The sequence below is a fragment of the Pan troglodytes genome, chromosome 9, assembly GCF_028858775.2.
Source record: "Pan troglodytes isolate AG18354 chromosome 9, NHGRI_mPanTro3-v2.0_pri, whole genome shotgun sequence".
Lineage (NCBI taxonomy): Eukaryota > Metazoa > Chordata > Mammalia > Primates > Hominidae > Pan > Pan troglodytes.
Window position 1 is genome coordinate 96,124,934 of NC_072407.2, and position 13,791 is coordinate 96,138,724.

A 13,791-nucleotide genomic window follows, 5' to 3' on the forward strand; every position below is an offset into this window, starting at 1 on the left:
GGGCAGAGTACAGAGGAAGCACAGAGAAGAGAATGACTAATTGCCAGGGGCTGGGTGGAGGGTGTGGTAGGTGTGGAGGAACCAAGGAAAACTTCAGAGAAGAAAAGCCCAGGATGATTTGGGAGGATGAGATGGAATTTAGTGGGGGTGGAGACTGGGGGAAGGTGAGGTGGGGGTGGAGGGTTGGGACATAAAATGAAGAAATGAAACAGAATGGTATGTTTGGGTGTCTTTAAGGTTCTGTAATGATTAGGGTTTTATCTGGACTGTCTGGGTGGATGGGCTAAGCTGGAGGGGCATTTTGGAATCCTCCTCCAGTGGCCCCGTCCTTCAACAGCCCTGGCCCATATTTCTTTGCAGAGCATGGGTCCCACTCTGCAGCATGAAGCAGGCGACCATGGTCTCTGTGCCCCCCACCACTCCCCATTCTCCTCGTCTGGATGGGCTCTGTAGGGATGCTGGTTTTGGAGTCTTCCAGACCTCCACTATTTGCCAGTTGTAGGGTACTGAGAAAATAATCTGAATTTTCTAAATCTCAGCTTCCTGATTTATAAAACAGGGGTAAAACTTGTGCACACCCTGAAAGGGCTGTTGTAATAAGGAAATTAAATAATTCATATAAAAGATCTAGTGCAGAGACTGCTACATAACATAGAGCCAATGTACATTTGCAAGCATCTCTTATTCATTTGTTCATTCATTCATTCATTTGCACATGCCTTAGTTCGCCATTTCTCCAGTGCCTATGATGTGTCAGACCTTGGGGACGCAGGGGTGAACAAGACCCAGCCCCCATCCATGAGAAGCCTGTGTTGAGTGTGTAGGGGAGAGCAGATGAAGAGGTGGTCACTGTACTGTATGACAGGCTATGGCAGAGGCATGCACAGCACTGGTGGGAGCTCAGAGGAAGGGCACAACCATGATGATGACTAAATGTTGAAGAGTGACCCCAGTTCCCAGAAGACAAATCAGGACCAGCTCTAAAAGTCAAGTCAAGACCATTAGTCCTTACCCTAAAGGCCATAGAAAACTATTGAAAACTCTCAAGCAGTGGAGAGACCTGGTCCTTTCTGCAATCGGTAAGGTCATTCTAGCACCAGTCAGAGCAGTAGAGAAGCCACAGGGCTCCAGGTGGGGAATAACAAGTTACTATCAAGGGACTAGGGACCCTAGTGAGGTTTGAGAGCCATGATTTACTGTAGCAGGGCAGGGAGAGTGCTGGGCTGATGGAAGCTTGCAGTCACGGTTTGGGATATCAGAAGTCTTTTAAGGAGAATTCAATGTATTTCTCAAAAAAGGAAAACATTAAAGAATGGGAGAATCAATTTTGTCCCTCCCATTTTACTTATTTTTAAAAATGACACTTCAGCTAAGGCTAGGTAGAATATTATTCATCTGAATTGACTTCTCCCAGATCTAGCTAAGATAATTTTTTATTTAAATAGCCTGTATATAAATAAATTGGGGAAATGACACCCTATCCATTCAATGGTGCTGGGAAAACTGGAAAGCCACATGTAGAAGAATGAAACTGGATCTTCATCTCTCACCTTATATAAAAATCAACTCAAGATGGATCAAAGACTTAAATCTAAGACCTGAAACCATAAAAATTCTAGAAGATAACATTGGAAAAACTCTTCTAGACATTGGCTTAGGCAAAGAATTCATGAATAAGACCCCAAAAGCAAGAGCAACGAAAACAAAAGTAAACAAATGGGACCTAATGAAACTAAAAAACTTCTGCACAAAAAAGTAAATAATCAGGAGAATAAACAGACAACCCACAGAATGGGAGAAAATATTTTTAATCTATGCATCTGTCAAAGGACTAATGTCTAGAATCTACAAGGAAGTCAAACAAATCAGCAAGGTAAAACCAAATAATCCTATCAAAAAGAGGGCAAAGAACATGAATAGATAATTCTGAAAAGAAGATATACAGATAGCCAACAAACATATGAAAAAGTGCTCTACCTCACTAATTACCAGGGAAATGCAAATTAAAACCACAGTGAGATACCACCTTACTCCTGCAAGAATGGCCATAATTAAAAAGTTAAAAAAAAAAGATGCTGGTGTGAATGTGGTAAAAGAACATTTATACACTGCTGATAGGAATGTAAATTAGTACAACCTCTATGGAAAACAGAAAGGAAATTCCTTAAAGAACTAAAAGCAGAGCTACCATTTGATCCAGCAATCTCACTACTGGGTATCTACCCAGAGGAAAAGAAATCATTATGTGAAAAAGACACAGGCGTATGCATATTTAGAGCAGTGCAATTCACAATTGCAAAGATATGGAACCAACCTAAGTGTGCATCAACTGAGTGGTTAAAGAAAGTGTGGTGTATATACACCATGGAATACTACTCAGCCATAAAAAGGAATGAAGTAATGTCTTTTGCAGCAACTTGGGTAGCGCTGGAGGCCATTATTCTCAGTGAAGTAACTCAGGAATGGAAAACCAAATACAGTGTGTTCTCACTTATAAGTGGGAGCTAGCCTATGAGGATGCAAAAACATAAGAATGATATAATGGACTTAGGGAATTGGGGCCAGAAGGTTGGGAGGAAGGTGAGAAATAAAAGACTACATATTCAGTACAGTGTGCACTGCTTGGGTGATGGGTGCAGTAAAATCTCAGAAATCACCACTAAAAACATATCCTTGTAACCAAAAAACACCTGTACCCCCAAAACTGTTGAAATAAAAATAGAAGTTAATTAAAAAACATAGCCCATACAGGCCCACCTTGTCCTATCAACATCAACAGGAATTTGGAAGAAGTTGATTCAAACCCTCATGGATGACTTTGAGAGGTTCAAGACTTTAATGGTGGAAGTAACTGCAGATGTGGTGGAAATAGCAAGTGAACTTCATGTCATTGCACTTCACAGATACTGTGCCTTTTGGAAATTGAAGGTTTGAGGCAACCCTGCATCAAGCGTGAGCTGACAGAAGTTTGCAGTCAGAGTTGGGGATCTCTCAAAATGTATTTCTCAGTCTATTTGTGCCATATTTCCAACAGCATGTGCTTACTTCATATCTCTGTGTCACATTTTGGTAATTCTCTTAATATTTTAAACTTTTCATTACTATTATATCTGTTATGGTGATCTGTGATCAGTAATCTTCGATGTTACCACTGTAATTGTTTGGGGGCACCACAAGCCATGCTCATATACAACAGCAAACTTAATTGATAAATGCGTGTGTGATGACTGCTCCACTATTGGGAACAGGCCCCCAAATCTGGCCATAAACTGGCCCCAAAACTGGCCATAAATAAAATCTTTGCAGCACTGTGACATGTTCGTGATGGCCATGATGCCCATGCTGGAAGGTTGTGGGTTTACCAGAATGAGGGCAAGGAACACCTGGCCCACCCAGGGCAGAAAGCTGCTTAAAGGCGTTCTTAAACCACAAATAATAGCATGAGTGATCTGTGCCTTAAGGACATGCTCCTGCTGCAGATAACTAGCCAGACCCATCCCTTTACTTTGGCCCATCCCTCTATTTCCCATAAGGAATACTTTTAGTTAACCTATAATCTAAAGAAACAATGCTTATCACTGGCTTGCTATCAATAAATATGTGGGTAAATCTCTGTTCAAGGCTCTCAGCTCTGAAAGTTATGAGACCCCTGATTTCCCACTCCACACTCTATATTTCTGTGTGTGTGCCTTTAATTCCTCTAGCACCACTGAGTTAGCATCTCCACGACCGAGCTGGTCTCGGCACTCCACTGACTGCCATTCTCCCATCACTCTCTCTCCTCGGGTGTCTCTATTCCCTGAGACACAACAATGTCGAAATTAGGCCAATTTAATAACTCTACAAAGGCCTCTACCTGTTCAAGAGAAAGAGTCACACATCTCTTATTTTAAATCAAAAGCTAGAAATGATTAAGCATAGTGAGAAAGTCATGGTGAAAGTTGAGACAGGCTGAAAGCTAGGCCTCTTGTGCCCAACAGTTAGCAAAGTTGCAAATGCAAGAAATGTTCTTGAAGGAAATTAAAAGTGCTACTTCAGTGAACACACGGATGCTAAGAAAGTGAAATAGCCTTATTGATGATATGGAGAAAGTTTTAGCGATCTGGGTAGAAGACCAAATCAGCCACAACATTCCTTTAAGCCAAAGCCCAATTCAAGTGAGGCCCTAACTCTTTTCAATTCTTTGAAGACTGAGAGAGATGAAGAAGTAGTAGAAGAAAAGTCTGAAGCTAGCAGAGGTTGATTCATGAGGGTTAAGGAAAGAAGCCATCTCCATAACACAGAAGTGAAGATGAGGCAGTGAGTGCTGATGGAGAAGTGGCAGTAAGTTTTCTGAAAGGTCTAGCTAAGATAACTGATGAAGGTGACTACACTAAACAATACATTTTTTTTCTTTCTTTTCTTTTTTTTTTTCTTTCTTTGAGACAGGGTCTCACTCTGCCTCCTAGGCTGGGTGCAGTGACAGGATCTCAGCTTACTGCAATCTCAGCCTCCTGGGTTCAAGTGATTCTCCCAGCTCAGCCTCTGGAGTAGCTGAGATTATAGGCGTGTGCCACCACGCTTGGCGAATTTTTGTATTTTTTGGTAGAGATGGGTTTCACTATGTTGGCCAGGCTGGTCTCAAACTCCTGACTTCAAGTGATCTGCCTACCTTGGCTTCCGAAAGTGCTGAGATTATAGGCATGAGCCACCACACTAGGCCAATAAATTTTCAATGTAGACCAAACATCCTTATAGTAGAAGAGGACAAGTCGATGCCTGGCTTTAAAGCTTCAAAAGATAGGCTCACTCTTGTTTTTGTTTGTTTTTACAAGATGGGGTCTTGCCGTCTTGCCCAGGCTGGTCTCAAACTCCTGCACTCAAGTGATCCTCCCACCTCAGCCTCCCAAGGTGCTGGGATTACAGGCATGAGCCATTGTGCCTGGCCCAAGGATAGGCTAACTATCCTAGCAGATGCTAATGCAGCTGGTGACTTTAAGTTGAAGCCAGTGCTCATTTACCATTCCAAATATCCCAGGACCCTTAAGAATTATGCACAATCTACTCTGTCTATACTCCCTAGATGGAATAATAATGTCTGGACAACAGTACATCTGTTTGCGGCATGGTTTACTGAATATTTTAAGTCCAGGGCTGAGACTTACTGCTAAGAAAAAAAAAAGTCTTTCAAAATATTACTGCTCATTAACAACGCACCTAGTGACCCAAGAGCTCTGATGGAAATGTATAATGAAATGAATGTTGTTTTCAGGTCTGCTAACACAACATCCATTCCGTATGTCATAGATCAAGGAGTAACTGAATTTCAATCTTATTACTTAAGAAATACCTTTCTTGAGGCTATAGGTGCCATAGATAGTGATTCCTCTGATGAATCTGGGCAAAGTAAATTGAAAACCTTCTGGAAATAATTCACCATTCTAAATGCTGTTAAGAATATTTGTGATTCATGAGAGAAGGTCAAAATATCAACATTAACAGGAGCTTGGAAGAAGTTGATTCAAACCCTCATGGATGACTTTGAGAGGTTCAAGACTTCAATGGAGGAAGTAACTGCAGATGTGGTGGAAGCAGCAAGTGAACTACAATTAGAAGTGGAGCCTGAAGATGTGACTGAATTGTTGCAATCTCATAATAAAATTTACATGAATAAGGTGTTGCGTCTTATGGATGAACAAAGCAAGTGGTTTCTTGAAATGGAATTTACTGGTGAAGATGCTGTGAATATTGTAGAAATGACAACAAAGGATTCAGCATATTACATAAACTTAGTTGATAAAGCAGGAGCAGGGTTGGGAAAATTTATTCCAATTTTGAAAGAAGTTCTTTTATTGGTAAAATACTATTAAATAGCATCATGGGTTATAGAGTAATCTTTCATGAAAGGAAACCAAATGATGTGTCAAACTATTGTTCTTATTTTAAGAAATTGCCACAGCCACCTCAACCTTCAGTGACCACCATCCTGATTAGTCAGCAGCCATCCACACTGAGGCAAGACCCTCCACAGCAAAAAGATTGACTCACTGAAGACTCAGATGATTGTTAGCATTTTTAAACAATAAGGTATTTTTAAATTAAGGTGTGTACATTTTTTAGACATAATGCAATTGCACACACACTTACTAGACTGTAATATTGTGTAAACATTTTTAGATAGGGTCTCCTTCTGTCAATCAGGCTGGAGTGCAGTGGCATGATCTTAACATACTACAGCCTCGACCTCTTGGGCTCAAATGATCCCCCCACCTCAGCCTCCTGAGTAGCTGGGACTATAGGTGCACCCCACCATGCTTGGCTAATTTTTTTGTATTTTTTATGGTGACAAGTTTTGCCATGTTGCCCAGGCTGGTCTCAAACTTCTGGCCTCAAGTGATCCTCTCACCTTGGCCTCCCAAAGTGCTGGGATTACAGGTGTGAGCCACTGTACACGGCCTAAGCATAAGTTTTATGCGCACTGGAAAACCAAAAAATCCATGTGATTCGCTTTATTTTGATATTCACTTTATCATGGTGGTCTGGAACCACACCTGCAATATCTTCAAGGTATGCCTGTACCATAATTTCAATAAAATATGATTTAACCCAAGATTGTCTTTCTCTGCTATTGATGCATGATGTCAAATTTACCTTATCTGAAACCTGGTGAATGTTTTGAGGAATGGAGTGAATATTTAGAACTGGCCATCTCACATAATAAATGCTTGATAAATGGGTTTCTTGACTTTAAAAAAATGTCTGACTAGTGTTCAATGGAGTTGGAAGTATTTGCTAACATTATTACTTACACAGGGTACTTAATCAAATTTTAAACATTGTCAAACATATCTTGTATGTAACTGTGGGTTTTTAAAAATGAATGTTGATATTATAATTCACAGGTTTCCTAATAAAATTTAGACACTGTCAAACACATTGGGCATGGAACTGTCGCTTTTCCGAAATGAGTGTCACAGGAACACTGCATTTTCTCATACCAGTTTATTTTCTTTAGCTCCTATGGCATTCCAATGCTCTTTGAGTAACACCTTTATTGTCCTAGGATAAGGAAGAATTTAAGAGAGCTTTCCAGAACCCTATTTCATTGTTTTTAATAAATTCTTTCCCACTTTTGGCCCTCTGTAAGCAAGTTCTCTGCTACAAATAGATTAAATGCGTTGACTTCATCTGCTATAGTGACTCAGATTTCTTGACCTGATCTATTCTGCAGATCTAGTTTTTGAATCAGAAGTTAGGTAATGCCTTCTCCTGGGTTTTAATTATATGCGTTCAGTATCTTGGGTAAGAAAGTTAACTCTTTTGTCTTTTTGAGCTGTATCACTTATACCTTTTTTTTTCTCCTGTCCAAAAAGGGGGGAATATGTCCTAATAACGTCTTTGATATGCCCAAAATAGCCAGCTTCTCTGGGATGTAAGCAACAAGATATTTGGTTTGGGACATTTCCAAATTCCACAACCTTTTTTTTTTTTTTTTGTGAGACAGAGTCTCGCTCTATCATCCAGGCTAGAGTGCAGTTGTGAGATCTTGGCTCACTGCAACCTTTGCCTCCAGGGTTCAAGAGATTCTCCTGCCCCAGCCTCCCTAGTAGCTGGGACTACAGGCATGCAACAACATGCCCGGGTAATTTTTGTATTTTTAGTAGAGACAGGGTTTCACCATATTCGGCAGGCTGGTCTCGAACTCCTGACCTCAGGTGATCCACCCACCTCGGCCTCCCAAAGTGCTGGGATTATAGGCATTAGCCACTGCGCCTGGCCAGATTCCCCATACTTTGAACTCCCTACTTCTTCTGAGGCCAACCTCAGGCCTACCACATAAGTCCTCCTCTATAGTGTCCATTGAAGTGCCAGACTCATACGAAGCTCCCAAACTCATGTTGAAGAGGAGATTTAAGCTAAATGGAAATGTGCTATGGCAATTATTCTACCAGTGTCCTTGATACAACAAACAAATCAGTAAATCAAAGTTGTAAACAGCCTGGCTATGAAACAGGATACTCAGTATGTATTTTATTATTTATTTATTTATTTATTTATTTATTTATTTATTTATTTATTTTGAGAAGGAATCTTGCTCTTGTTGCCCAGGCTGGAGTGCAGTGGCACAATCTTGGCTCACTGCAACCTCCACCTCCCAGGTTCAAGTGATTCTTCTGCCTAAGCTTCCCAAGTAACTGGGATTACAGGTGCCTGCCACTACGCCCGGCTAATTTTTGTATTTTTAGTACAGACAGGGTTTCACCATGTTGGCCAGGCTGGTCTCAAACTCGTGACCACAGGTGATCTGACTGCCTTGGCCTCCCAAAGTGCTGGGATTACAGACCTGAGCCACCGTGCCTGGCCTTTTATTAATTAAGATGAATGCTAATACAAACTGTGCTATGGGACATTTATAGGGTAGCTACCATTTAAAGAAAAAGAATTCTCTTACTTGAGACTGGTGGAAGGCATGGCAGATAGGACTTTGGCAAAGAATAGTGGAAAGAAAGTTGAAGACTGCGGAGAAACACAAGTCTGTGGATACACAGGTTGATACAGTCTCTCTTAGAGGGCATGAATGGGCAGGAAGGACTTTAACACTTACTTAGTACCTACCCTATGCTAGGGGCTGGGGTAGGCACTTTGCAGACATCATCTTTTAAAAAATTCCTTAAGAATCCCTCAATCCTTCTTCTATAGTCTCCAGCTCAATGATGTTAAGTGATTCCTCCATGCCACTAAATTGGAAAGTGGAAGGAACTCACATTCAAACCCAGGTCTGACCAACTTCAAAGGCCAGGAGGCTGTTTCCTTCATTCCATGGCTGCTCCCTCAAGAGTAACTCTGCATGGGGATAAGAGTAACTCTCTTCCAAGGTTGATCAAGGTCTCTTTCAATACCGAGATTCTGGGACACAGATTAGAAGACACAGAAGAATGGCCCAGCCTTTTCCACCCAAAGACCTGTTACTGAATTTTGTCTCCATGTGTCTGAAGGGTACTCCCCCATCATCATTTTCATTCATCCTAAGAAAGGCGGCTCCCTGTGTGGAGGTGGTGGCCGCGAACATTTTGGCTGAACTGAGCAGTCAACCTTCTCATTTTTGCTGGAAGGATTTGAGAGAATATGGGGGAGATGGTACACGAGCCAGTGGAGGATTAGTGGGGTTTTATGTTGTTGTGATGAACTTTATGATGTTAGTTTGTGGTTTCACATAGCCTCATAAAACAAGCTGGATGGTGATTATGTCACTTCCTCTGCCCTTCCGACAGAGATGAGGCCTTCTTTAGTGCCTGGAGTGTTTCCTGATGCTCCACTCAGGCCAGCTCACTTTTCAGATTTTAATGTAAGAGGTGTGGAGAAGAAAAGAAGAAGAAGGGGTGGGGGAAAGCCATCGGCCCAAGTAGTCACACTGTCATCCTGGCTGACAAATGACTGATGTCAGAGCATGGTACCGAAACGTATAGAAACAGGCCTGTTGGCTTGGGCAATACATAAATGAGCCAGTCACACATTTCTCGGATGGCTGGCAAAAGTTTTGTTGTAAAAGCAACGCCCCCATCGAGCTTGCTTTGCTTACGCAAGGCCTCAGCCTTTGCCTCTTCCCCAAACCCAAGCTACCTGAGGAGGAGGAGCTGAGTGACGGGGAGGGACCAACAGATTTGTCCCCTGTGCAGGCTGCCTGCCTGCTTGAGTTACATCCACAAATGCCTCGGAAGCAGCCAGCTGGCTGCATCTTTCTCCTCACATTCCTGGGTCTGTCTGGGCTGGTTGGCACAGTTACCAGAACGTACTACATTGGGATTGTGGAAGAATACTGGAACTATGTACCCCAAGGGAAGAATGTTATTACTGGGAAAAGTTTCACAGAAGACAAGTGAGTGAACTTAGGGTCCTCATTGACTCCCAGGTTTGGCCTCTTTTTGACTTTGTGTGGGGAAGGTTGTATTTCTTGGGTACTTACAATGGGGGTGAGTTGATCTAGACCAAGAGAAGGTGTTTTGTTTTTTGCTTGAAGAGCCCTAGTATGGATGGGTGTGTAATCTGGAAGAGATATTCATAGCTCCATGTATTTGTTGAGCCACCTATTAATAGCCTTGCCTGTGAAGGGACATATACACAACCAGGTGTTTGACAATTTCCACCAGGCACTACTAGTAACTTCTGGGGGATTCTGTTTGTTTGTTTGTTTTTAAATGACAACACTTGGGATGAAGATTTGAGAAATTTCAAGAATTCCTTATTGTTAAAACACAGTGTTTTCTAAGTTTGTATTTCTGGAATGAAACATCATAATGGGAGATAAGTATGCTAAGTCATGTTTTTCAACGTTTAAAAGAGGGAGAAGTCACAGGAGATTTGCCTGCTATTTTCAGGGTTTCCTTGAGTCTACTTAGAATTAGCGCTTTCACTGGTAAAAAGTTTATTCCAGCTCCAAGTCATTCTTGCTGAGGGCAATATCTTATCCCAGAACCTATAGCATAGCTAGGTGAGATGGTGCCACGGTGTTCTGTGTTCCTGATTTTTAATTTGGGGCAGAAAATAACCCTTTCTCCCTGCCCCCTCCAGGGCCTAGTATCTTAACCATCTAATTTGTTTCATGGATCTCCCTCTGAAGTCACCTCCTGACTCCAGAAGATGTCATGCTATTTTCAACTTTGTGGTTATTAGAACATCTTTTCAGATGTTTTGGCAACCTCTGTTGGATATTTGAATGCTTGCTTCTTTTCTGACAGGCAGAACCAGTTGCATTCTGCATCCATGTTCCATTTCCTAAAGATAAGTTTAGTTGATAAAATTCAGGAACAGCACAGGGCCTACCAGCAAGTCTTTAAGAGCCAGGGCCCCTTGTCTTTGAGGAAAGACCAAAGATCCAGTTGGCTTGGAAATACAGCTTCCAAGTTTTCTAACAAAACAAAGGTGGTATAGTCATGTTTTGTTTACCAAGATGAAGCCTGTGCCAGACAAGCTGCCAAGGCAGACTTTTCCTTAAGCTTTGTACCTGGAAATGTAATGTCTGCAGGGCTATTTCCAAAGGAAACTCTTGATTGCTTTCAATCCCACATCTGCTGACCATTGGTGGTAGTGTCTTTACTGTGATGAATAGCTATGGGATTGAAAGGGTACCCAAAATGCCAGGAGCCTTCTCTACAAATAGAGCTCTGCTATTCTCAGAGAGGGCTCAGTAGGAAACAGTCAATGTGAGCAGCTACTGGGGATAAGAATGTTGAAAGTGTGTACACTGAGTGTAATGAATATAGCATTTAAGCTAAATGTGATACTGGATTGCCTTTCCATAAGATTAACACCCACAGAAATTCTTCTTCCTAAAATGCCCACGTCACTATAGCTGTGTATGGGCATTTATTCTGACCCAAAAATTCTATGAGGGATTTTTCAATTCATTACTGCTTGCAGATATTATTATTCTCATTTTATGAACCAGGAACCAAGGCTCTGAGGTTAAATACTTGCCGGAGTTTATAAGTAAGTGGTAGCACCAAACTCATTGCTTTGGTTCCACAGCCCATATTTCTTTTCACCACACAATCTGTTTCTTGGTAAAGGTGATCCTTCTCCAGTGAATTAAAACAACTTTGAGGGAAGCCAAGGATCATGGTAATAAGAACTTTCTAGAAAGTCCTAATTTTTGCCAAAGGCATGTTTAGTCTCTTTTGTCACTCTTCCTAGAAGCATATTGAAAGGGATCACTGGTGGTCAGTGACCAAACAAGTTATCTGGGTTAATTCAAAACCTCAAAGAATCATAAATACTCAAGTACTACAATGCTGTTTTCACAAAGTGGGGTGCTGGAAGAAGTTGGGGTCTCTGTTGATCATTTCAACCAGAAGATGGTGCTTTGATGAAAGTACAATAAAACATATAAAAATTGCTATGGTGAAAAAGAAAATAGGCATGGTGAAAACAGTTGGTTTGGCATCAGATTTGAGTGAGATGGTTTCAAAATGCATGGTCTCATATGATAGTGCATTTGTTCTTAGAAGCAGCTGGCATGCTAAGGTGTCATACCTAGAACGCCAAGGTCCCCAAACATTTCTTTCTGGTATGCGAAGGGACAGAGTTTGTGTCAGACAGACTGCTACCTCTTGGAAGGGAAATCCAGGTGAGTATGCAGTGGACGTTGGCTTTTATCAGTGATCCCATCAGAATACTGGTTTTTATCAGTGATCCCATCAGTGCTAGTAGTTGTGGTAGGTGGCTCAGACAAGTTCCTAAAAAGGTAGGGCTGTCGTAGGTGGCTGACATTGCTTGTGGACCACAAGATACCCATCCTGGGTGTATGTGAAGATGCTGTGACTGGGACATAAGTGGAGTTCAGTGTGTGTACTCTGTGTTGTGCCATTTCCCCAGGAGCAGGAAGGAGCCATCGTGGATTATGTAATCATGCCCCTCACTCAGCCTCCTGGAGGGTGAATAGGCTGCCTTTCTGAGGACAGTCTGTTGTTTTGGATATTCACACTTGGGCAAATGTCTGATATTTAAAGGACCAGGAGAGCCAGGTGCTCAGAATTCCACCGTGAATGGAAAGAACCTGAAATAGAAATCCAGAGACCTAACTTCTAATGCTTGCTCTGCCCAACTTGCTGTGTAATCTTGAACATGTCATATAATCTCTCTGAATATCACTTTCCTTAATTTGTGTAAGAAGGGAGTTGAAATGTAATCCCTAGAGTCACTTGAGAAGTGTAATGCCAAAGCATTAGAAATAATTTTGAAACTGAATGAAAAATATCTTTCCTGACTTGCCAGTTCTAGAAAGATTTTTGCAATGGTGAAAGAAAGGAGAGAGATGATTTGCAAATGTTCAGTCCTAGAAATTAGAGTTGGAGAAGACCTGGGACTGATCGTGGGCATATGTGACAACTTTTGAAGTAGTCTTTATTTTTCTTTCTCCATTTTTTTCCCCTGTCCTTTAAGAATTATCTCCAATTCCTCACTTCAAACGTGAAGCTTTCCCCCATGACCCTGGCTTGTACTGATCTGTTTCCTTCCTAACCACTCATGGAGCTTGGGGTCTTTATCATGAGCTTGGACACTGCATTTTCTTCCCTCTGCATTGCCCTCTAATTGCTTGATGTACATTAGTCATGTCTGCAACTGCAGTAAAACACCCTGATGATAGATAAGAAGTTTTGGCATATATTCAATAATCCCCCTTCCCTGCACGGAACTTTGTCATTGACAATATCCTATGGAGCATCCAGTACAGGGCAGGCATTCAAAATCATTGAAGTAAAAGCTAATCACCTTATCAACTGAGTTGTTCTGGTTGTTTTATCTTTGAATAAGGGGAATGGGCAAAAATCTGGGGAACAAGATGGTGGGTGCCAAAGTTTCAGTAATGTGAAAACATTTGGAAACCAAAGTTAGGCACATCCTTATGCACAAGGACGAGATCGAAAATGAATTGAAATCATTTTGCTGAGACTCTATAGCCCTCAGATGGTGCAATTTAACTTTTCTGCTTGGTACCTATGCTTGATTATAGGGTTCAAAAATATAATTGAGTCTATAATCACTAATGTTTCCTAGAAAGTATAGGATTTAGGAGTTAGATTCTATTTAGAAATACTTTCTCCAGATAAATATACTTCTCCTCCTCCTTGGAGTAAATGGGGACCCTGGGCTCCTTTGAGTTGCCTGGGGATGGTGTCAGTATTTTGATCTATTTATACCAGCCCTGCTCAGGCTCATAAAGTCCTTAATTAAGGTGTGCGTTTGGTGGTAAAGCCTGATCCTTAATGGAAGTAGGGTGGGGTCATCTTATTTAAAGCCACAGTTCTCACCATA

At 41.5% G+C, this 13,791-nt stretch overlaps 1 protein-coding gene across 1 annotated transcript in view; it reads left to right on the forward strand.

Annotated features, from left to right (window-relative positions):
* Positions 1-9,662: 9,662 nt before the first annotated feature.
* HEPHL1 (hephaestin like 1) overlaps positions 9,663-13,791 on the forward strand; it is an 86,534-nt gene continuing 82,405 nt past the window's right edge. The window contains exon 1 of the mRNA XM_508699.7: positions 9,663-9,856. Coding sequence (XP_508699.4) covers positions 9,687-9,856 — 170 coding nt within the window. The 5' untranslated portion in view covers positions 9,663-9,686. The remainder of the gene's footprint in view (positions 9,857-13,791) is intronic.